Raw genomic sequence first — 24209 nt, 5'->3', positions numbered from 1 at the left:
AAAAGATGTAGTTCCGTGTGAAATGTATTGTACAACATGTTTGCATACATGACATAGTACAACAAATTTCATCACGGTACCATAACTGGCACTTTACTAATAAGAATGCTTTGGACAACGGCAGAGTTCCACAAGTTGAAAAGCAAAATACCAAATGCCAGTATCGCAGCATATACAAATGAAACATCCTATAAATTTATGCTACGACAAAATCTGGATTGACAATGGAAACTACTTTCCTGTTTAGATTTTATGCACCTGATGCATAGTTACTTGTTAATGTTACAAATGACGAACTCACATCCATGTTTTGAGACCCCTCCCCACCTACCAAAATGTACCAAGAATCGCAACAAACGCATACCAAACTGAACAGAAATCAGAACCAGGAAGTTACAAACGATGATCAAAGTTAATGATGGCATTGCTTGCTCGCACACCCACAGATTAACAAGGAAAATGGCAGCCAAACATCAACAGTTCAGCTCCAAAATTCGAGCACAGCAATTGAATAAACTGCCCCCCCCTAACGCAACAATCAGAACACAATGAGAGAAAGGTAGACCACAGAAGTTTCCCCACTTTAGCTTTGAGACTGTTGAGGTTGTTGCCTTGTCAATATGCAGGAGGCCCTCACATCAACTTCCACATTCTTCCTGGCAAGCAAAAATGTTTGCACAACTGGACAACTGATAATATCAAATCAGACCTGCACAGTAAAACTCATAAGTAGTCTTTGGTGTTACTGAAACTGCTTCGAGCCTGCAATGACCTCCACAGGCTAGCCAAAACCTTTACACTTCTTCAACTTCCCAACCAATTTCATCCATATCCAACCAATTAGGAGTGTGAGGCCTGTTAATGGGAAAGACAGTTCTGGAACAGTTCAGCAAAGGAAGTAGCTGTAAACATATCATGATTTGTTTTATTCTCATCAAATCATCATTCTATCATATCAACAGAGCCAAATTACCAGGTCACATACATGTTAAAAATAGATGAAAAATAAAAATAAACTCGTGGTACATCAGAACATACTCCGAATCACAATATAAGTAGGTTAGGACATGACACTTTGACTTCATGAAAAATCTACTAATTTCAATTTGATATGACGGTAATTCTTTCTATATTGATGGTCAAACCTGAAAAGTTTTGACTGCCACAAATTCTAGAACTATAACTAACATGAATGGCCAGAGTAATTGTTTGATTGGACGAAACTCACCAATCGTACTGGCTACTATAGTTTATACAAGCTTTAACTTGATAAACATCAAACGCGGCAAAGACGCAGGAAGCAAAAATGCTCTGAAAAAACCATTGCATCTGCACCAATGACCAGCTTATACGAGAGATAAAACGGAACCATGTGTTGGCTCAAGGGGGTGGAGGGTTATGAAATATGAGGACATGCCGCTGGCACCAGATTCAAAATTCTCTGCATGACGGGAGTATACTTGACAGCAGTTTTTGCGTAAACCACTCAAGCACAATTCAGTTTTTACTGCTAATCAACCCACACTGGCGATATTAAACTTCAGATACGGAACTTAAGAAATTGCCAACATTTATCTCTTGGACAGTAGAGATGGACAACACTAAACATTTTGAATAATGAAAACAGATTATTTCCTTAATAGGTTGGGAATTGAAAACATGTTTTCTTTTAGGAACTGGAAAATGGAGATGTGTGTCACTATGAAAGGCAGGTCTAAGAGGGAATAATGCAATCACCTATTCTTGGAAGTAGTCTGGTAAAATAACGATTGAAGTGCAAATATTAAGATGGTCCAAATTTTCTAAACCCATGGAATCAAAATTCTGAGATCTTAACAATGCTCTGTGGTTTCCATAATTCACTAGCCAAGTAGCCATCTGTATTGAATCTGTAAGTTCATCCAGAAAGCACTAGTAGCACTCACATGATTCAGAATGGAGCTTCAAGTGACTCGTCCCACACATCACCACTTCCATTTGAAGCATCTTCACCATCCTCTTCCATCGACAGCCTGATATATTCCCTATGGGCGAACCGATCCCACTCAGTTAGAGTTGGATTTTCACGCTCCTGCAATTAAAAACCATACAACCTTTTAACTAAATAAATGCAGTGAATTCAAACACTTCATTGCAAAACAGTGATTACCTGGCGAATGAGGAATGGATCACGAGTTTCAAATGCCATAAATTTGTTCAGATTAAATAAGATATTGAATATATTTCCCGAGAGTTTACACTTTTTCAAGTCCCTCAATGTAAAATATGTCTCATTCTGCACAAAGGAAAAGCTTTATGAAATGCAGTTAAGGGCATGACTGAATGCATGAATTTTGTAGAGAACAATGCAATTCCTCCTCATTGCCTTTGGATTCCACTGTTCCAAACAGGGGGTAAATGAATCAGTTATATCCAGGATGATGATACCTCTGGTCCAATCATATCAATCATTTGGCATAGTATGTCCTCAAAAAGCACAGGTTCCTGTGCCATGCACTCCATACGATGCAACTGCTCCTCATAGAAAAACTGCATTTCATTGGTAGTTAAAATACCATTGCCATCAAGATCAATGCACTTAAACCTGTAAAGAGTGTGAGGCGTTTCAATAGATGAAGGAACATACTTTACCACAAACTGTATATAATATGAGTTGCAGACATGATATAACATATAGGTGTCCCATACCCATAACTTCATGTTGGAAATTTGTAGCAAAATTGTGTAGAAAAATCACATACTAAAAAAACATTTCCATTAAAACCCAATTGTTGGGGCTTTGTTCACTCGTTTGCCATCAATGCCTCAGATAATAAAACAGTTACAGGCAAAACAGAAGACATATCAAACCGGGAGAACACAATTACCAGTACTCAAGGCTAGGCTCAGATGATTTATCTTCCTCTGACAAGATGAAGTAAACAAAATCCTCATAACCCATCTTTCCTTCGGTCATGCTTGTGAATTTCCTTGGGACCTTAGTTGGAAAAAAAATATGGAAGTGCACAGTAAGCAACATTAATGCAATCTAACATCTCGGCTCTCAATATAAACTAGTAATAGAACTAGTAATGGACTAACCTGTGAAAAGACTCTATCGACTATTCTATAGGTCAACGAATGATTTCCATATCTGATAAGGTTCTCTTTATCAATCAAGAAATCATGATCTGTGTCCAGCTCCCAAAATTTGCAGTAGATTACATAAAAATGCTCATATGAGAAATATCTGCATCAGATACGACAAAGTCAGAAAATTATAGGAAAACAATGTAAAATATGCTTGATTTGCAGCATATAGTAGAATCAACTGAAGCCATGAAATTCCTGTTGGCCATCACAACCACATAATGAAGGAGCTCTTGAAAGAACAGAATTCGTAAGGAGCTAAAGCATAGTGTAATGGAAACCATATTCTACTGAGAGATCTTGGGAAATATACATGCACACGCGGCATTTAAGGAATTTGTACAGTTCCATCCATGAATTACCTCAGTATTTTGTTGATATCCTCTTCCTCATCCAGTTGCTGCATTGCAGCTACTAAATTCCCACGTTTTAGCTCTCTAAGGGTAAGATGACCATTTCCAGATCTATTTATGGAGTAGAAGATTCTGTATATTACAGTCTCAGCTGAAAAACACATTAAAACATAATAAGCAGATGAATGAGATGCAGCAAACCAGCATTAGTTCGGAATATCCATTCATCACAAAATCAAAAAGTATGTTATTACTGGGGAAAATAGATATCCTCTACAAACAACAGCTTGTCCTTGCATACAACATTCATGACTAAAGCTATCATTTTCCTATGTTACTGAACACGAGAAAATAACAGATTATTTTTAAGGAAGAAATATGAATTCTTAAGATAGACAGAAAGACAGCCCATATTTTAGATGTTAATACGAAGAGTTCCGTACCAACAGGTCTACTGTAGAACAGACTAAAATACTTCAACATTTATAGCAGAGGATGATGAACCACTTATGAGTTCTTAAGATAGACAGAAAGACCATGTTTTAGATGTTGATACGGAGAGTTCCCAATGCCAACAGGTTTATTGTAGAACACACTAGAATTCCTATAAGCATACCTTCAGATAGCAAAACCATTCAGGTTTAACTTTCTAATACCAAAGTGCAGGGGTGTCAATCTACGATCGGTTCCAGGACTTCCTTACTACCATCTCAGGCTCAACTCAATTCTCGTCAGCTCTACGCAAACAGAACTATGAAGGAAACGATGCCTTATTTTATTTCAGTGTTAGCCCCACTAAAAAATTATACTCCATCTCTTTGGCATACGCGGCTAAAAAGGGTATCTGTCTCAAAAGATGTGGAGGACATAACCAAAAAGGCTACATTGAAAAAACATAACAAGAATTCACAAATGAAATCACTTTGCCAGGGATCATTTCTTTTTCATCATATAAGCTACTATCATCATTGGCTTTTGAAAGAACAGATGACTCAAAATGCACATCTAATGCGCAAATATACAAAGAATACTGGTGATAGAGCTAACTACTAGGCAACTTGAACAACACATAACAGCGATTACCATATCTGTCCTGAAACTCAGGAGTGCCTTGTAAAAACTCTAAACCTGGGTGACTTGCCAGGAGTTCTTTTAGAACAGGCTTAAAATCCTCCTGCGCAAATTATGGAGAATTAGTATTCCCTTCAAGAAAACAAACATATAGAATAATCATCTTGTCCAGTTGGAGTCATATATACATGCCTACCAAGACCAAAAAGAGGAAAGAAATGCTGACCTGAGTGAGATAACTGTAGCCTGGCTTTCTTAGTATTTCAAATATCTGGGTAGCAGTGTCCATTGTGATCTTATTGTCATTAAACCAGTAATCGATAAATGCGTCCCTGAGTTTAAAAAAGAGAGTAACATGTCAAAACCGAAATATAAAATATCGGTGTTAAGTAAGAACTGGAATTGACATCAAAACTGTGCAGCCAAAAAGTAACTACCAACCGAGACATGGCATTCCTGAACAATTGTTAAATATACATGAGACCACAGAAGTGTTAGATTAAATGTTACTATCATAAGGCAATGTGATAAATGAAACCTGACATCCTAGTCCAGAAAAGATAAGCTTCTGTAAGTTCAAATTTACAAACACAAGCAAGAAAACAATCCAGAAGCATACACACTGGTTGAAGAAGAAAACAGTGCCAAACTATTATTATAGCAAGGATAACGCATTGGTGGATAACCGTATATGAAGCAGGGTTACAAAACCAAGATGAGCAGTTTCTGCTTGCTTCTGGTCTGCCTAATTATAATGGGCAGGGTACTGTGCTTGTTGAACCTTGCACAGACAGTAGTGTGTATTATTATCTCTTTAAAAAAGCAGGAATAATAACTGGAGGGATTTACCCTCCCACCACGCAGGAAAAGTGGAAACCACCAGGAACACACAGATTTCCAACACTGATTGTGCAATCAAATGCTAATTTTACTATGGAGTCTGAATATCTCGAAGATTTCTCAGCACTTGAAACAGGTTAATGTTCCATAATGAACTTTGTGTTCTACTAAATTTTGGCTACAGTTAGGAGGTCCATGTGGTAGCTGCATGAAGTATTTCTCAGTGCCAAATATGATGGAACAACTAAGATTCACTATATCTAAATATACACTAACACTAGTGTAGCCATGTTGAGGTATTGAATAAACAGCACACCTTGTTACAGTTCCAGAGCAAGTGGCGTCAATCTTCTTGAAAAGAACACCAGAGAGGTACGATGGCAACTTGCATATGTCTTTTATAACTGGTCTGAATTCTGATATGTGCAAATAAGACATTCAAAGTTAAGAATGCATTTCAATGTGGACAAAACAAAAGAAATCCTCAAATAAGGTCACCTTGAATCTGGAGTCCTTCCCCGGCAAAAAAAAGGTGATCTAGTCTAGACAAACACTGCTCCCTCAAATCTTTTGGTGGAGGGCGCCCATGTTTGAAGTAAAACTGCAAACAAGATGAATACAGAACTAAGTCTAACAAGGAAGATGCTTAAATAGCTATAGTAGGAACAAATATTACATGAATAATAACAAGCACAGATGCCATTCTCAAACAAACAAAAAACAGATGGGAAGCACCTGGGGTATAACTTCTCTCACAGGTTCACTGACTAATTTTAGAGGAGATCCCAAGGATGATGGTCCAGCACTAGATCCTCGTCTCATAACACGGGGAGAGCCAGCAGTGCTCCTGGGAGAAAGTGGGGGGGCACTACCAGCAGGGAACATTGACGGCAAAGAACTACTTGAAGCGGCATTTGTGCTAGCAGAGCTCCCAGCAACATTCAGTGTGGCACCGGCTTTTGCATCTTCAATCAAAGATTTCACCTAGTAGCGAAGAAACCAAATATTATAAGAAATGATACATCCAACAGAAGTATGTTATAGAAACAAATTTATTGCTTTTTTACGCAACAATGTACAATGCTTCTAATTTACAAAAACAGTAGCATCCCACGCCACAGAATCAATTATAGAAAGGCTTATATGACAAAGAAAGCAAAGTGCATAAAACATCAAGTTGTTACTTCAACAGATATCTAAGAATATCAAAAACAGAAGAGCAGTCAAACAGCGCTATTGAAGTGCTTTATAATGATACATATATACAGAACCTGAGCAGTAAGCATAGATAAATAATTTTCACCAAATTACAATGTGTTAGTAAATTTAACTAACAATGATTTGTATCTGTATGCATCACATAGAAGGTAAACTAAGTGGTAATCGAGTTAGAATTATAGGTGTACCACCTTAAGAAATTTAATATGTAAGATAACAGAGTAACCAAAGCCAAGAAAAGAGCACACAATGAAATTAAAAGTTCTAGTGCCTCGGAAGCCTATTGTCACAATTCCAAGTACAGTTGCACCACCTATCATTTTGAGAGTTCAGCCACTATCCTATATTGATTGGACTAGCCTCTATTTCAATTTTTTAGAAAAATCTTGGACTAATCTGTTCAATTTAATCTACTTAATATTACAGTTGCTGATACAAGCACGCAACTTTTTTTTAATTTAGCAGGAGTGCTGCTAGTATTCCATTAAGAAGAAGGTGCCGATGGCAAGTACAAAATGGCCCAAGGACCCAAGAAACAACAAACCCAAGAGAAAAACAGTGTAGCTGCAAGATACACGGCTACAAGAAACTAGCGGACTTCAACTTCATTTAAGGTCCCACTAATGAAGTATAGAACAAACCTCAACATATGTTACATATTCCTAGAAGATTGAGCTATTTCAAGCATACACTCCCTCTGTAAAGAAATATAGAGCATTTAGATCACTACTTTAGTGATCTAAACGCTCTTATATTTCTTTATGGAGGGAGAACCATATATGCAGAGAGGTTAAACCTTGAAACATCTGCTATGTTACTATATATATTGAGCAATGCCTGAAATACAAGATGTAAGAAGCCAGCCCATATAGTAGATCTATATTGTCCTGAATCCAGTCAAATAATCACACATGAAAAATCAAACATATCCCAATACATATATAGCACTACATAGTTATAACGGCGGCCTAGGGAGCAAAGAATCCAGTCAAATAATCACACATGGAAAATCAAACATATTCCAATACATGTGTAGCACTACACAGTTATCACGACAGCTTAGGGAGCAAGGAACGCCGCGTCGGTGACACTAGACAATATCTTAGCTTAGCCTAATCATCGCATATAGAACATATATAACAAGGCAAAAATGGAGAATACATATCCCCCTAGCCACTTGGTCCAAAACATCGCCTGAAGACAACAGAACATCAAAGCATCCACTCCCTACTCCCATGCTCAATTACCAACAGGCAGACACCTTCTCTAGCAGAAGCATTGGGCACCAAAGCAGCAAGGCAGAGGGCATCCAGCTAACAAGTGAGATGCACAACAAGCAGCAGAGAAAATCAGCAAGATGAAAGAGCTAAGAAAGCCCAATGTGACAGGTGTGTTCGCAAAGCGATAGCGCTGAGCAGGGAGGTGACGATGCACGGTGGTTGCGAACTACAAAAGGCCGACAGCAAGGGGAAGTGGAGTCCCTCTGTCTCCTGGACTGCTGCCAGTCGAGGCAAGCAGTCATGTCATCTGCTGACCTATTTGATAACATCATGTCTCCCACAGAAAAAGGTAACATGCCATTGACTACTATGCTATGTCCACCCCATAACACTACGTAACATCCAATACAACATTCAACATAACAAAGCAGACAAAACAACGAAATGTTAGCATCATTTGGGAGAGCAAGACACACTAATGGTAAAGCCTTGAGACCGTGATAACACTACAGGTAACACCATATATGATATTGTCAACAAAAGCTATATAGTCTATGTTGCATTTTATCTACTGTTCTGCACAGGTATGCATCAAATTAGCAGCCAAAAAGAGCTCAACAAAATATGCACACGGAGCAACAATTCGACCTTCTCACATGAAGCCATTGACTATCACCTATCACCAGAGCAATACTCAAACAGATTGCAACCAGGAAATAGCAACTTCAAATTCCATGAGTGCACTAAGGAGAAAAGTTAGCACGTTTTACTATCAAGAACACTGATGCATACCTGTATCATTGCATATAAATCTCAAAAGTCCAAGTAAATGACAGAACAGACCCTCCATCAAAAATTTACATAGTAATTGCTTGGCAAAAGGAATACCATCATCCAAACAAAACAATCTAAAGTAACCCAAAGAGACAAAAGCAGACAATTCAAGCCAGATCTCTAGCACAGTGTACCACTGCAAAAATGTCCTCAGAAGAGTGAACTATCATTTTAAGTAAGCATGGGCTCAAAGTATAACACAAATTGCTGTAGCATAAAACAAATCTTTGATAGCACTAGATCTCGGTACAGCATCAGAGTCCACATCTCCTGAAATCCATCATTCCTCTAATCACATGCAACATTGACTATCATACCAACATTTCTTTATCTTTAATATAATGATAAAGCTGATGCATACGGTGAGGGCTCATCTCAAAAACCACAAGTAAGCACATCGGTTCAAGAAACCAAATTAGTACAGATGGTACATATTCATTCACGGCAACTGAGGAGCAGAAAGTAAGCACCCGAAGAAACAGGCCAAGTACATATTTCCGCAAAAATTACTACAATCACAATCTCCCGCAGGACCTTAGCCTTTGATGTACCAGACCCCGTCGCTTTGTATCCTCGGCTTAAGCTAGCAATCCTGATACGAACATAACAATCTAAACTCATAGAGAGGCACTGCAGCACAAGGCGCCACCAAGGCAGAGCGTTCTAACAACATTTTTCCAAGAGTTCCAACAGGAGATCACGCTAGCCACGCAAAATAACGGACGAACCGCGCCAATATATGAGCAAATCCAAAGGAGCACGCGAGGGCAAGAGGACGGGTGAGAGGTTACCAGCTTGGACGACTCAGGCAGCACGAGCCACTGCAAGTAGAGTGCCTCGGCTATGCTTGAGTTCTCCCGGAGCGCGCCCGGCGCGAGCTCTGGCAGCTGCAGCAGCTCCGGGTCAAGCGCCGACGCATCCCTCCTCGCCGCTTCCACCTCCATGCCGTCAAGACCCTGGTGCCCTTCTCATGCACCAAGCAAGGCCCCAAACCCTAGATCTGTCCCCCGCGAGCGCGTCCAGAGGCTGGAGGACGCGGTGGTGTGGCGTGAGGTGAGTGGCGAATCGGAACTCGGCGGGGTCGGCGGCGGACGACTAAGGAGGATCAGGGGTCGCCGGCGTCGAGATCTGAGGCGAGAGCCGGGGACGGGTGGAGGCGAAACCCTAGGCCGGGACAAGCGAGCGACAACAGGTGGAGGAGATGGGGGGAGGGGGTTCCGGGGGGAGGGGAGAGCGGAAGATGGTGGTGCTAGGCTGCTGGCTAATGGTGGGCGTCGATATAACAGCGGAGGGCAAAATGAAATCGTCTTTCCGATGGCACTTTCGCTCCGTGTGGCTGAATGGAGCTGATGTGGCTCAGAATGCAGCCAAACCCGTGCGTGGAAGCGGTTTTGTGTTTTTCGGTTCTATTTTCTTTCCTGTAATTGAACATATAAAGCCTCCTAGAGTACCCGCTAAACCAGCGCCATCGCGGTTTTAAACCGATCCTGCTCGCACGATATGCATCGGTGTCCATTGTCGATGTACCTTCCATCGCTGTGGTGAAAATCTGGGCGTTCGTTTTTGCGTACGCTGCGTAATCAGGCCAGAGTTGATGACAGATAGGCCAGCCTTGCCCGCGGGCCAGCCTCGCAGCCACACGGTGTGTGTGCCTGTGTTCCGATAAAAAAAAGCAGCGGCGATAGAACGTGGGTTGGCAGGAGCGATCGCGGGTTCGCAGTGCATTTTTTACCGTTCTTCTTGCACCCAGCGGCAGCCCTTCCGCTTCAGCCGCGCCGGGCCCATCTGTCGGTCTCGTGGGTGGGCGTCGCTTTTTGTCCTGCTTGCTCCTCTTTCCCCCCAATTCGCTGCCTCCTCTTTCCCCGGTCTCCCCCAATCCCCGCCTCCTCTCCTCCTCCTCAATCTGTTGCCTCTCCCCCAAGCTGCCGCCTCTCCCCTAGGCCGCCGCCCTCTCTCCTTCTCCCCCGTCTTCGGCCCCGCCCTCGCCAACTCCCGACGCTTTGTCGAGTGGAGAACCAGGAAGGAGGAGGGACGTGAAGTGGAGAAGAGGGGGTGCGATGGAGAAGGAGCCAAGCCCGCAGGAGAGCACGGAGCGCCGGCGCGCCCTGCCAGTCGCGGCTGCTCGTGGAGCTCCGGCATGTGCTGCACCATGGAGGCGCTCGTGGAGGTGCTCTCACCTTCGGAACCACCTCGATCCGTGTCTGGAACCATCCTGCTCGTCTCCAACTTTTCCAGCTCACCGATGAGGACCTCGTCTCGGCCTCCTACCAGCCCCATCCGTTGGAGCACAACGCTGCCTTCTGCCTCCCCATGCGAGATCCTTGTTCTGATTCCTTCCTCTCTTGATTAATTTCATTCTATTTCATTTCTAGGGTTTGATGTCGAGGAGGTTCCTACACCAATGGTGACAGCGGGCTCTGCTACAGGTATGCTTATCCTCTCCGCCACTCTTTTCCATCTCTCTCCTAATGATTCATTTTTTTGTGCTCATGGAGTGCTTGATGAATTGCTTGCAGGAAGCAGGGTCTAATGATGTACAATTTGCAGCTGCTGGTTTAATTGTTCAAATGGGAGCTTCCGTAGGGGCGTGTCCTCAATTCCATTACCTTTCTAGATTATTGTTTCGTGGTTGATGCAATACTCAGTTTGGTGGTTTCCTTTTGTTTTTGCTGCAGAGAGTGGAAGTTTTAGAATGGTGCGGACAGGTTGAGAGCAATAGATGTTTTTTAAGACCTAGGTGAGCACTCCAGGTTCTGTGAATTTTTCCTTCACATTACTGCAGTATTTTCATACTTCAAGGAAATATAAATGATATGGTTTCTCTCTCCCAGATTGTTACTACCGAGAATGGAATTCAAGAAGAGATACTTTTGGTCTTATCTTATTACCTCTCGTATCTGATAGATAACACAAAGTTATCAGTTTAGTTGGAAAAAGAAAAAGTCCAGATCAATTGTGAGGATATGATCATTGGCATACTTACCCCGGATGATGCCTCATTTCTTCAGAATTTGAGGCTGTTCTTGATATGCCAGGTAGGTCCGGCTATCGAGTCAATAATTATATTTTGTAGTGTGTGATGATACATTAATAATCACACTTGAATGTGTTACCTAAACCTGTCTTGCTTTTGTATTTCATCCTTCTTTGAACCGTCCAATGACTTGTGCACTACAGATGATAAGTGTGAGGTGTACAGAAACCTGCACCTTGTATTCCTATCTTGCTTTTGTATTATATCCCCCTTTGAACCATCCGACGACTTGTGCACTACAAATGAGAAGTGTGAGGTGTACAGAGACCTGCACTTCATATTTCTTACATTCCTGTTTTATTTAATGTTTGAGCCTCTTTATATTGCTTACATCTGTGATTTATCTAATCTCTGAGCAAGTGTGACTGTGTATAATTGAGTTAATAAGCCCAGTTGTTTGAAGAAGCAATTTGCATTCCAGATTTTAGGATTGTACTAATTCTTCTATCCATTTTGATTTGCCCCTGCCATTGTAGAAGTATGAGTGGGTTGACTTTTCTTGATGTGTATTTTATACAACGAGCAACTACCTTGCGCCGTCTTCCAGCCGCCAACAATCCCATGACCCTGCATCAAGTCAGAAAAATATTCAATAATTATTTCTTATGCAGGGTCATTGGATTGTTGGCTTCAGACATACTGTACTATTGGGCTTCAAGCATACTTCAGTTCTAAACTTATTCCGTTTTCCCTTCATTTTCTAAGAATGTACTGTTGGGCATTAAGTAGGAGTAGGTACTTATACTAAGGAGCAGATATGGACATGTTAATTTCACTTATTTTTGGAACGAAGATCTCACTTCATTTATATTAGTCCTTGACGTCTGTGTTCTTTATTGTGCAAAATTGTTCCTTTATGGGTAGATGAAAGTGCAGATTCCACCAAAGGAAGATTTAGTAGGCTTTCTGTTACATGTTGCTAAAAGTAAATGAATCGCATTCTTTCTGTTTTGGTTCAGGACAATTTGATTTTTGGAGGACAAAGGTTAGACAAGGATGAGAATGGGATACCAGATTACAGCGATGGAGGCTCGGACATGGATCTGCTCATGCTCTCAGCAGGAATATTGGATGTTCTCGAAGCTTTGCCATACACACGTGCTACTTTTGGCACTTGCGTGGGCTCCAGTTTGTGTCAATGCAATTTGCATCTGTCAGCGGATTATGGCGATCAGGCTTGGTTATTGGCCTACAGGTATGTTTGTGTATGGATGTCACAAAATTGTTATGCAGAAAATAAGTGTGTAGTACATTTCATAGATACAAGTGATCTTGTTCAGTTTAGTCAGAGCACATGCAAACAAGTAGTTCCCTAGGGTGGAGGCCTTCCACTTGCTTTTGCTAGCTGTATGAAATAGACTGAACCTGAACCTAACTACGATTGGATGTCTAAGCTGAATTGTTGCATCCGTAGACATGGAATTATGGATCAATTTTAGCTCTTAAGAACTACGTACTTATGGTCCTATGTAATCCCAATTTATTCAGGCAAGCATCCCAAAAGTTCACTAATGAACAAAGCAACATCACACAGAATCTAAGTTTTAGGCCAGGTTACTGTAATGTATTTTTAAAGATGTACATTATAGAAATTGTTTAGCCAACAATCCAATTAAATTTACATGCAGCTATATATATATTTACTAATCAATCTTTTCCCTTCTCTCTATCTAATTTTAACATTGCACAATGATTTATTCCCTGTTTGTAGCTTACACTGAAATCTAAGCTCGTGTGCATGTATGTATTATGAACTAGCCCTGTCCATTGCCTTACTGGATACATAAGTCTCTCCATTGCTGTTGTCGGATGGGTTTACGTTTGCTGTTATTTTCTGTCTTGGTTAGGAACCAGGTGCTATAATGCACCAATGCTGCTTTCTGATGATGACGGCAATGCCAAACGCACCATCACCTGAGGTAGCTCATGTCTATATCTCATTTACTTATCATGATATGTACCTGGAAGTTATTCATATTGGTTTCTTAGGACCGCCTTCAAGAGCATGCTGAAGAATCACAACAAAAACTCCCCCAGTGATAGTGCCACTCCATGAGACATCCGTATCAAACTGAAATTCAATTTCCTCGCATTAGCCAAAGCATGTCATCACATATTCTTTGCTGTTGTTTTGGAACTATTTCAGTATGGGTGAGTTCTTTTTTTAAGTGTACTCTATATGTTGGTGACTTATTTCTTAATTGATTGTTCTTTTACAAAATTGAGCAAAAAGAAAAGAACAAAGAAAAATTGTTTAGCTAGATAGGCAAAGCCGCTGATGTTTACTTGTTGTTTGTTCTAGACCCTTGATGGGCCATGCTTTTCTCTGCTTTTTGCGTTCCTGGACTGTAAGAAATCTTGCGGATGTGCTCTCTATTTTCCTGTTACTTTCTCCCCCACTCACATTTAAATTTGCTAATATATTAGTTTTCAAACATGACGTATACATATCCAAGGATGAAGAGAAGAAGAAGAATTGGGATTGTCAATTGTGTATTTGCAATTGTACAGATCCGAGGTGCTATACTTATCTGCATTTAAATTTGCTTTTTCTTGGAACTATTGGCATGTAGAGGAGGCTGTGTTTTATTTGGTGGTCCGTTAGGCACATAAGTAACTGATTTTGCCTTTTTCACAAAACAAGCTGAGCTTCTGGTGTATATGGGCCCAGCTCCATGTTTTTATTGCCAAAAAAAATCAAGTACAATGTTAAATGTGCTGGTTCACATGCCAATTGGTCCTGTTCTTGAGGCCTTAATCTTACTATCCTATCTGAATATTCCTTTTATGACAATTCATAGGTCTATGCGATTGGCGGGGATGGAACCATGAGAGGAGCAGTGGCGATATTCAAAGAGTTTAAACGGCATGGTTTGAGGATATCCATTACATGGATCCCAAAAACTGTGGACATTGGCATCATAGACAGGTCGTTTGTGTTTCAAACTGCAGTGGAGATTACTCAGCATGCGATCAACCGGCACATGTGGAGGCTGTGAGCGCTGTGAATGGCATTGGTCTTGTCAAACTTACGGGAAGGAGCACATGACACATTACTCTTCATGCCACCCTGAGCAGCCGAGATGTTGACTTCTGTGAATCTTGAGATTGATTTCCACGTTGAAGGGAAGGGAAGCCTGTTTGAGTTCCTGTATCGAAGGATAAAGAAGAAGGGGCATATGTTGTGGTCGTTGTTGCTGAATGCGCTGATCAGGAGTTAATACCCCGGACTGATGACCCAACAGAGTTAACTTAATCTGAACCTCCTTTGTTTCCGCTATATATCCCTATTTTTCTGAACTTAACAACCGAACAGCATTATATATTAGATCAGCACACAAGTGAACTGGAAATCATTTTATTCAGATTGTTGGTACCCTCGGTGTAAAATTATTCCTTATTGGTTGGGGATTTGGAGACGTAGTATCTGGTTGATGAAGGATTTTTTATCTCCTAAGCTCCACACATTCTCTTCCATCTAACACAACCGGCACGGTCAAGTGGTGTAGCAGTTGACGGTCGACAGCTAAAATCAAGGCACCGCCTTAATTTAGGCGGAAAGACCACAGCTCTTCCATCTACACCAGGTTTGTTTGTTTCAGCCCTAACATGTTTAGTCATATAGTTGTCGACAAACCCTGACATGATTCTGCTACAACACAGAAGGATTGGGAAAATATTAAATTTGGTGTGAAGACGGTGTTGATTTCTATGATGTTTCGTTCGTGAAGGATGCCAATGTTATTCATGAACTCAAGGACTTCAGGAAAAGTAATGCTTCTGTCATCTATGGAAGTCTTGGAAATCTATAATGGGAGCTTACTCAATATTTAATTTGTTATTTTAATATCCAGGTGCTAATGCGGATATACATTTCATTCTTGTAATCGAGAGGGCTGATTCAACTCCAAACCTGTGGTCAATTATTGCTGCTTCGGATGGGGTAAGGCCCTTAACATTGCATGTACTGTTAGTTCATTCATGTTAAATCAAGTAGCAACTCCTTCCCACATGGAAATTACCTTAGGTCGCCTGTTTCATGAGAACTAAGGTCAAGAAATGATTTATTAAGGAGCTTTGGTTGTAACTGAAATTCACTGCAAAACTGCATATGGAAACATACAATATTTTTCTCTCTCTTAACTCACCTCAAAGTAAAGGACTTCTGGAGATAAAATTATTGATTGGTAGGGCCTTGGTTTATTAACTATTATATATTTTTAGAAGCTGAAACCCAAATCATATGTTGTTTCTTCTTTGGGATGAAACAGATCATACGTGTGGCGTCGACTAAGACCGTAGTCTGATCATACTAGGCCTTGTTGATTGTTGATTCTACTTCCATAGTCTGATATATTCGAGGGGCAGCCAAGATCAGGCAAGAGGACGATGTTTTGATTGTTTCGACAGAAATTCTACTGGCTGAAGCTCAAAGACCGAAGCCCCTATCCCAGTGTTGAAAACTTCAATCAACCCATAGCTAAAGCTAGAATCAAGTAGAGGAGTGGCTACTCTGAAAACTCTTGTTCTGATCACTTCCAGGTAATTGGCTAGGATTCGTATCGTCCCTTTCCAGCTATGACGGATGGTATACTGCATACTAATGAGGATAGATGATTTATGTTGATGAACTATTTTAGATAGTGACACCGAAGTGTTATTCTATGGATAGCCTTCAGATGTTCTTTTGCATTTTTCCTGTGCAAAGATATATATTAACGAACAAACAGTGCGTACATGTTACCCTTTTGTCGGCGAAGGCGTATTAGCATGCCTAGCTGCCAAGTATGAATAGTATGTGCATCACTCAGTAATAGAGCATCCTGGTGAAATAGAGTATCTCAGAAAAATAATTGCTGATGTGTGCTGATACGTTGCTAAACCTACATGATATGGACTCACTTCTCTTTATTAATTGTTGGTTTACTTCGATGCCCTGCAATGGCACTCCTAGGAATGTTAGAGCAACTCCAACACGCCGACCCAAACTGTCCACGCGTGTTCGTTTGGATCGTAACTAGCACAATTCGCGGCTCGACGCGCCGACGCAAACGGACGAGCGTCCGCTCTTTGTCCATGCGCGACCCATTTCAGACCCAAATTCGGGCCGGATTTGCGTCGGTGCGGACACATAGTGTATGCGTGCGACGCCCGCCCTTGTCCAGCCCCTTGGACCACCAGTCGATGGCACATCCACCCCAATTTCCATTCCTTTCCCAGGAAACCTCCCGCTCGCTTGCTCTCCCGGCCGCTTGCCATGGGTGATTCGCCTCCACCATGAACATGCCCTACACTGTCTGCAAAAAGGTGGCGCCGCCCAAGAATGTGCTGATGTATGCGTGACGGGTCGTTCCACCAAGAGGGCTGGCCGCCAGCATGAACTATGGGCACTGGCATGACCGCTGGCATGAATTTAATGGAAAATAAGTATTTATTAAGTTGGTTCTTAATCAATCTCATATGCATGGTTTAAATACTTGCTCACTCCCGCCTTTTGTGCCATGGGTGCCACGAGTCATCTAGCATGAACAAAGGGCAACCATATGCTTTCGCCTTCAAGTGCACTTTCAAGGGATTGAGCCTGATCGTCTACTCAATATAAGCAAGTTGCAAGAGCCCCTTATTATATAACTTAATATTAGTATGAATGCCTACCAAGACTTCTGTGTTTATCATCCTTTTGGATCTTTTGCAATCCCCTAAGACCATCATGTGCATTTAACTATCGGTTATTTGTTGCTTAGACTGTTATTTAACTATCACTCTTACAATACTTGGTTTACACTCGGCCTTTGCGCCATTGGCGCAACGGGTCATCTAGTGATAATAATTGATGATCTTCGATGCTCGCAAATGAAAGCGATATGAATATTACATTGTTGTCTTGTTATATTATCAATATCTATTTGAAATATGTATGGTCATTCAGGTGATATTTAGTTGAAAGTATCTTCAAAATTATAACAAGAGGTCAAAAATGCTCTCGAGAGAAGTGAGATGCAATCTAATTTAATCTGATCGGCCATCACATAAAGACACCATCAAGGATCGGAGAGCGGGGGGAAAGTGTCGCCTTGCTCTACTCCTTATGACACCTCCTTCCATATCTCCCGTCAGGCGGTAACCTCCTCTCATTCTCCCGTGGAGCCTCAACGTGCCTCTTCGCTCAGCCACTCCGCATCTCCACGCCAACATGCGTCGCCTTCTGATCGGCTTCCTCTGGCGTCTTATCCCGCGACGACGCCTATAGAGGTGTGTGCTGCCACATAACAACGATCATATCATAGCCATGTCCAATAAAAAAATCGGCATGTGAGGAGAAGGATGGATGCCATGATTTGGATGGTCATCGACAACGGCACACGTGGTGAGCCTGGCGGTGAGGAGGGTAGATGCGAGCATATTAAATTTGTGAGGGTAATTGAGATTGCGGTTCACTTGACGAAGGGGATACTTGCCTTGTCATGCTCTCCACTATCTGGCTTCGTCTCTCATGGTCTTCATTGTGCAAGACACCACCCTGTTGTTGTCATCTGCATTTCCAGTGAATCTCCGACAACTCAATCTTTCAGGCGTGTTGTAGGCTACAACAAGATTAGGGGGGTTGTGCGTCTTGATGCGAGTCATCAATGGTTGCGGGTCGTTCGCCCTGACAATGGGACAAAGGCGATGTTCAAGTGCTTGTCTAACTTTGGATTATGTTCTCCGTTTACTGTTTGAGCCCATATGGGCGCAATATTTTTAGTTCATGTATATTTGTGATTGACAACATGTTGCAACCCATGTGAATTCATGTAGCTGACATGGTACCTTACATATTTCACTAATCAAAAGTTCACATAGGTTGCCAGTTGTAATGTATTCTATTAGTAGTGTTGTTTGCGAATTTATTTATTAGAATTAGGAAGTAATGATAGCTGATTGCTGCTAGCTTTACCTCTCTTTTTTGTGAAAGGTATCTTTACCTTTTTTAGTTGTATAATTGGCTATTTTTATGAACTTCATAACTATGTTTCTACTTTGTAGTTAGATTAAAAATATTGACCCGCAAAAAAATACTAACAAATATTGATATTTTCGTATTGTTACCGGTTTTGCATACAACAAAAAATTGATGGATTGACTTTTGAGACTTTGTTTCTGCATCATATTCTCGATAGCCAAACTGAATTGCATCCGTGAACTAGCGGATCCACTAAATCCGTGCATTGGATGCTAACTGACAAGGCAACGCCAATATGAGCATAAGGATCATTAAATGTATCTCATGGTTTGTGCAAGGAGTATCGAATTATCCTACTCGTGGAATTAAACCCATTAAGGCCGAATGAAAGGGCGATCAGCCACCTATGCCACATGGTGCATGCTGCATTAAGGCCGAATGAAAGGGCGATCAGCCACCTATGCCACATGGTGCATGCTGGTTGGCCGCGGTGATAAACTTTTTATGTTTTTTGGAGATTTTTTTGGAACATGGAAGTGTGGCATTTTTTCCTTTTCCCATTAGAGAAAAGTTTCTTAGCCTTTTTTATTTTCGAGATGGATGTGAAAAGGTTTCTTTTTTAAGTTTTGAGATGAAGGTGAAGTTTTTCCTTTTTTTTCTTTAAGAAGGAGAAATACGCGCTCAACTTCCTCTCAAGCGGCCCCCAATGGCGGGCCCGAACCACTAGCATGTTTCATGTTGCGTTGTCATTGGGCAGCGAGACATACATGGTCATGACCAATTGTTGAGATTTATGTGAATAGTTGAAATCAATCTAGTTAGAAGTTCGTGCAGAGGCTGACAAAGGGTTGGGGCATCCAGTAAACACAACAACAGAACCTACTGGGTCCTGGTATTCAGATTTTGTGGAGGTTATTCTTTTTTTGTGTGCAACACAGGAAGCTGAAAATGGAGAAACACATTGGAAAACTTCCATGTTCTTCGAGTGTCTACATTTCTATAGTTTACCCGTTTTCATTCTTATGACCTGGTCGGTTAATCTAGACATTTTCACTCGTTCACTTGACTCAATACTTTTTTGGTAGGTGTTCTGCCTCTACATTAAATAACTTGATTGGATCCTCATTTTTGCAATTATAGTGACCAGATCAATATGGATTCTCTTTAATTAAATAGTTGCTTTAATAGTCATACTGCTCACTGTGAGGTGGACCAATGCGCACGGTTGGACGGGGGAAACAGAACGCGACTCCTCGCGGCGCCCCCGTGGGCGTCGAGGAGAGCCCAGGCCGCCGGCACCGAACCCACCCCCTCCTCCCTTCTCCCCTGTCGCCGCTGGCGCAAGCTGACGGGCAAAGCCCAGTCGGCCAGGGCGGCGTCAGGGATTCTTCTCCTTCCTGGTCAGAACCTGGCAGCGCGGGACGTCAGATCTGGGGGGCGGCGCGGCGCGTGCGCGAGGCAGGCGGCGTGGCACGATGTGTTGGCGGCAGCGGCTATTGGGCAAGGCGTCCGCGGGGAGGTTGCGTTGTGGGGTGGTCGGCGTGCCTGTGCTGGTGACGGCTACCTTCTAAGGCCGCGAGCGCAGGCGGCGCGACCTGGCTCAGGCGTACAAGGTGGACTTGGCGGTCGCGTTGGGGCCGCGGGCTGGGCTCGTCTCGCCGGTGTGCAGGGGCTGGGCGGTGGTTGCCGCGATTCATGTCGATCCAACCGAGCTGGATCTGGATCTGGGTGGGTTGGTGGAGGTCAACCCTTGGCTACGGGCGGGCGGCGGGCTAGATCGGGGCGGCATGGGGACCTGCTGCCGTGATAATATAGGTGGCGGTCCTCGTGCTCGTCTCGCATCACGGCAATGTCCTGCATGATCGGTCCTCCTTGATCTGGTCATTGACGTGTCTCGGAATTGCTATTGGAGATCTTGCCCAAGATATTTGGATCGGATAAAATTCGGTCGTGCACGTCCATTTCAACCTATGAGGTTTTATGTGGGTGTGATGCGAAGCTCTGTTGTTTGTTGACACCATGGGACATGTCGGCTTCTCGATTTCTATGGTGTAGACAGCTGTGGAGAAGGTCATGGTGACTGAGATCAGAGGATCGGTTAGACGGACGGGGCCTTCGAGGCGATGGAGTCAGCTAGGTGTTTGATAACTCTCAGGAGCAGCAGCGTCAAAGTGGGTGCGACGGCACTAGAGGAATTCATTTTGGGTGGTGCCCCTCGGGTACTGAGCCGGGACTTTCAGGGTGAAAACCTAAAGGTCTGGCCTTCATTGGTTGTGCCTAGCAATTGCCTTGCTGAAGGAATTGTTTTGAGATTTCGGACTTCTCCGGGATGAAAACCTAGGATCTTGGATCGGGCAACAACGACGCTTGTGCACTGTTTCCTTCTTGGAGGCGTTGCTTTTGGAGACCTTTGATGTTTTACAGGTGTTGTATTTGGTGGTGGTTTTGTGTGCGGCTGCTGAGAAGAGTCGGTCACTATAGCGGGACCTTTATTTTTTCCTTTATTTTTAATTTTTCTTTGGCTATGTGCATCCTGGATGTCCTTGCGGCATCTTGTAGGTGGAGAGGCTGGGTGTAATTGGTATCTTCATGATATTAATATATTCCCCTTTCTAAAAAAATAGTCATACTGGAGCAATCAAATTTGGAGGGATTAATAAAAATCAGATAATTGGTTCCCCCTTATTTTAGGGAGGAAGGTGATCTTTGTTGTTCAATGTCAATAATGAATATCTCCTTTCGCAAAAAGAAAAAAATGCGAGAGATGTCATTATTAGTCCCTCTACACTATTATTTATCCATGAATCATTATATTCAAGAGGCCCACAAGTAATTAAAATTTCGAACAAGGAAGCAATTAGAAAGTTTGAGTGTTGCAATGATGTCTAAATGAGCTTATCGCTTCGTACTCACCTTCTCGGTAACGGCATCGCCGGGGCTGCACGTAACAAGAGCGTCAAAGATGTTGTGGTAGGGGTAGGCATCTTGATGCTCGAGAAATCTTGCTTCAAGTAGATAATATTACCTTTCAAATTTAACATTCCTTTGACCTAAGCCATGGCATCATGAATACAGAAGGCTTAGCAATGAAGGCTATAATATCTAAGCAGGCTTTGTGATATACCAACTTTTGTAAAAAAAGTCCTTCTTATAAAGAAATTTTGCTTTATTTGTACTAGCTGTTACAAAATTATGTGAACATGGTGTGCATTGTAGATTTATTGTTAAGTACGAGCAATATATAATGATTCCGGAATTGTGATGAATTTGTTAGGGAGAGAACAATTTGCCATCATAGCAACAAGGCATTATCATCCGAGTGTTAAGGATAGCAAGAGCGTGATGCATGCCCAGACAAAGGGTGTTGATTATTCATGCTGCTTCGATTGGTTCATCCATTATTATGGAAGCAAATAGAACACATGAGAAGAACTCTATTTATACATATTTAGATGAGTAAATAAGGCTATAAATAATCTGCAGTTTTATAGAGGATCTGACTAGAAGAACAATAGATGCACTACTGCAGGATGGTCCAAACGCGACACTACGATCAGAGACCCTTCGACGAAACTGTGTGCGATGCCATAGTCGCAAACGGTGGTGTAAAAAAACCGTCAAAAAAGGTGCAAAATGTTTGCGATGACAGATGCATCAAACACGGTTCAGAATTTAGTTGCGTGTGCGATGCAGGGCATACGGTTCAGCTCAATTAACTGTTTGGGATGAGGAGGCACAAAAGAAACGGGCAGCCAGATGAAGGCGTGTGCGATATACAGCATATGGTTCACCAGGATGAACTGTGTGTGATTAGGCAACACAATGGAAATGGTTCAACTGAACAAGATGTGTGTGATACGCGGCAAACATGTCCGTAATCTAAAATTTGTGCGAAGACCAATAATAACACAGACGATTGCTGCTAATAAGCCGTGTGAATTGCTCTGTCTACAATAGAATAACATGTATATATATATATATATATAACTGAAATAAACATCCAATTACATAAGTGACTATACAGATCATTCGCAGACACCTCAATAAACAATTGCATGCATTCTAAAGTACGAGAAATGATCGTCTAGTCATCTACTTCTTGTGACGCTCCTGCCACTGCTATGTGGCTCGATCCCTCATCTTTGTCTGGAAAAAGACAGTTCCTCATGTCAACGATCCGCCTATACATCTCGTAGCTTGTAGTGATCCGACCTCAGACGGTCAAATCTTTGTGTATAAGTGTCATCCCTGGATCGGTAATGCTGACACACACAATACTTGAAGGATTTATAACAGAGTTCAATCACACACTTATTACATCGAATGTCTCAAAAGAGAACTTATTACAATAATATGGCTTAAGTCCATCTTAAAAAATAACTGCGGAAGCATCGAAGATAAATGAGTCCATCAACTTCAACGGCATAGCTGAGTGCACGACAACGACCTAGCGCACCTTACTCTTCATCTAAAAAGTCGGCAACATAACACGTTGCAACCCGAAACGGGTCAGCACATGGAATATGCTGGCAAAATAACACTATAAAGCAATGAACAAGATATCGGCTAACACTACATGCATGTAAGGCTGGTGGAGGCTCTATGGTTTTTATTTTTGCGTAAAGCCAATTTTTCTCTACTACAAAGGAATATATTTTACTTAACTACAAAGTTGGTTGATAAACATTGAGAAGGTTCCTCCAACTCAATCCCAATTAAACAGTATTATCAACCCAACAAAATTAATTAAGTAAAGTGATGAGATCAAATCAATAATTTAATAACCAGATACTCAAGATGTCCATAACCGGGGACACGCCTAACCATGATTAGTTTGCACACTCTGCAGAGGTTTGCGCACTTTTCCCCACAAGACTCGATCTCCTCCGTTGAATTTCTCACACTGCATGATGTTTGAGAAACGGATGACCGAGACACAGTTTTTCCGAAGAGGTCCCCTTAACCGATAGATAGGCCGGTACACCAACAATCCCCTACATCTGCTAGCCCATCATGGAAAGGTTTCCCACAACTTACTCAACTATGCCAGAGCCCATAATGGCTTGTGGCTGCACACGGAAGTTTCTAGCATGAATAATCTCATGATCCCTTTGAGCCTGGGTGGCGAAACATAAGATGATCACACGGGTACTCCGGGATATCCTAGGACATCGCTGGATTGCTCCAGGTGCCGAGACAACCACTGGGTGCTCCAAGGTGCCTCAACCAATCCACCCAGATGTGTATTAAAGTAGCCACCTCAAGTTAACCATTAATTAACAACTCTCACATCTGTCATGGATTCACTCAAACCAATCCACGTATACGAGCATAGCATAGCGGTATAAGCATAACGTAGAAGTAACTCCCAAGGTTTGAAATACAGGACAATAGGTTCTACCTCATCATCTAATTCCCAATACCCACATGTTAGCAAATCCTAACCATGGAATGCTTGACGGTTGGAACTAATGCATAAAAATTGGGTAATAAAGGGGTATGATCAAAGTGTTACTTGCCTTGCTGACGATCTGAAAACCCTAGTGACTCGTAGTAGCACGCTTCGC

The 24209-nt window shown here is 42.0% G+C and overlaps 1 protein-coding gene and 1 long non-coding RNA gene across 6 annotated transcripts; one reads left to right on the top strand and one right to left on the bottom strand.

Annotated features, from left to right (window-relative positions):
• Window positions 1-218: 218 nt before the first annotated feature.
• Window positions 219-9911, bottom strand: LOC123181066 (probable serine/threonine protein phosphatase 2A regulatory subunit B''delta). Its single transcript, XM_044593280.1, has 13 exons — window positions 9457-9911; window positions 6129-6377; window positions 5892-5994; window positions 5710-5809; window positions 4780-4885; window positions 4566-4656; window positions 3492-3633; window positions 3082-3229; window positions 2868-2977; window positions 2428-2584; window positions 2150-2275; window positions 1926-2071; window positions 219-855 (listed from the first exon to the last, which is right to left on the bottom strand). The coding sequence occupies exons 1-12, from the start codon at window positions 9607-9609 to the stop codon at window positions 1931-1933; spliced, it is 1626 nt and encodes a 541-aa protein (XP_044449215.1). The 5' UTR covers window positions 9610-9911; the 3' UTR covers window positions 219-855; window positions 1926-1930.
• Window positions 9912-10501: 590 nt separating this feature from the next.
• Window positions 10502-16543, top strand: LOC123181065 (uncharacterized). 5 transcript variants are annotated; one of them, XR_006491484.1, is made up of 11 exons: window positions 10502-11091; window positions 11182-11244; window positions 11341-11402; window positions 11497-11700; window positions 12659-12894; window positions 13547-13618; window positions 13689-13850; window positions 14501-15286; window positions 15363-15470; window positions 15554-15642; window positions 15971-16543. It is a non-coding gene; the product is annotated as an uncharacterized lncRNA (long non-coding RNA). The 5 variants fall into 5 exon arrangements; XR_006491481.1 differs by adding an exon at window positions 14127-14217 and having other exon boundaries at window positions 11182-11402; XR_006491482.1 differs by adding an exon at window positions 12176-12275 and having other exon boundaries at window positions 11182-11402.
• Window positions 16544-24209: the final 7666 nt, after the last annotated feature.

The sequence above is a fragment of the Triticum aestivum genome, chromosome 1D, assembly GCF_018294505.1.
Source record: "Triticum aestivum cultivar Chinese Spring chromosome 1D, IWGSC CS RefSeq v2.1, whole genome shotgun sequence".
In the NCBI taxonomy this organism is placed as follows: domain Eukaryota; kingdom Viridiplantae; phylum Streptophyta; class Magnoliopsida; order Poales; family Poaceae; genus Triticum; species Triticum aestivum.
The sequence above is the reverse complement of the archived record's forward strand: the minus strand, read 5'-3'. Positions and strand labels throughout refer to the sequence as shown.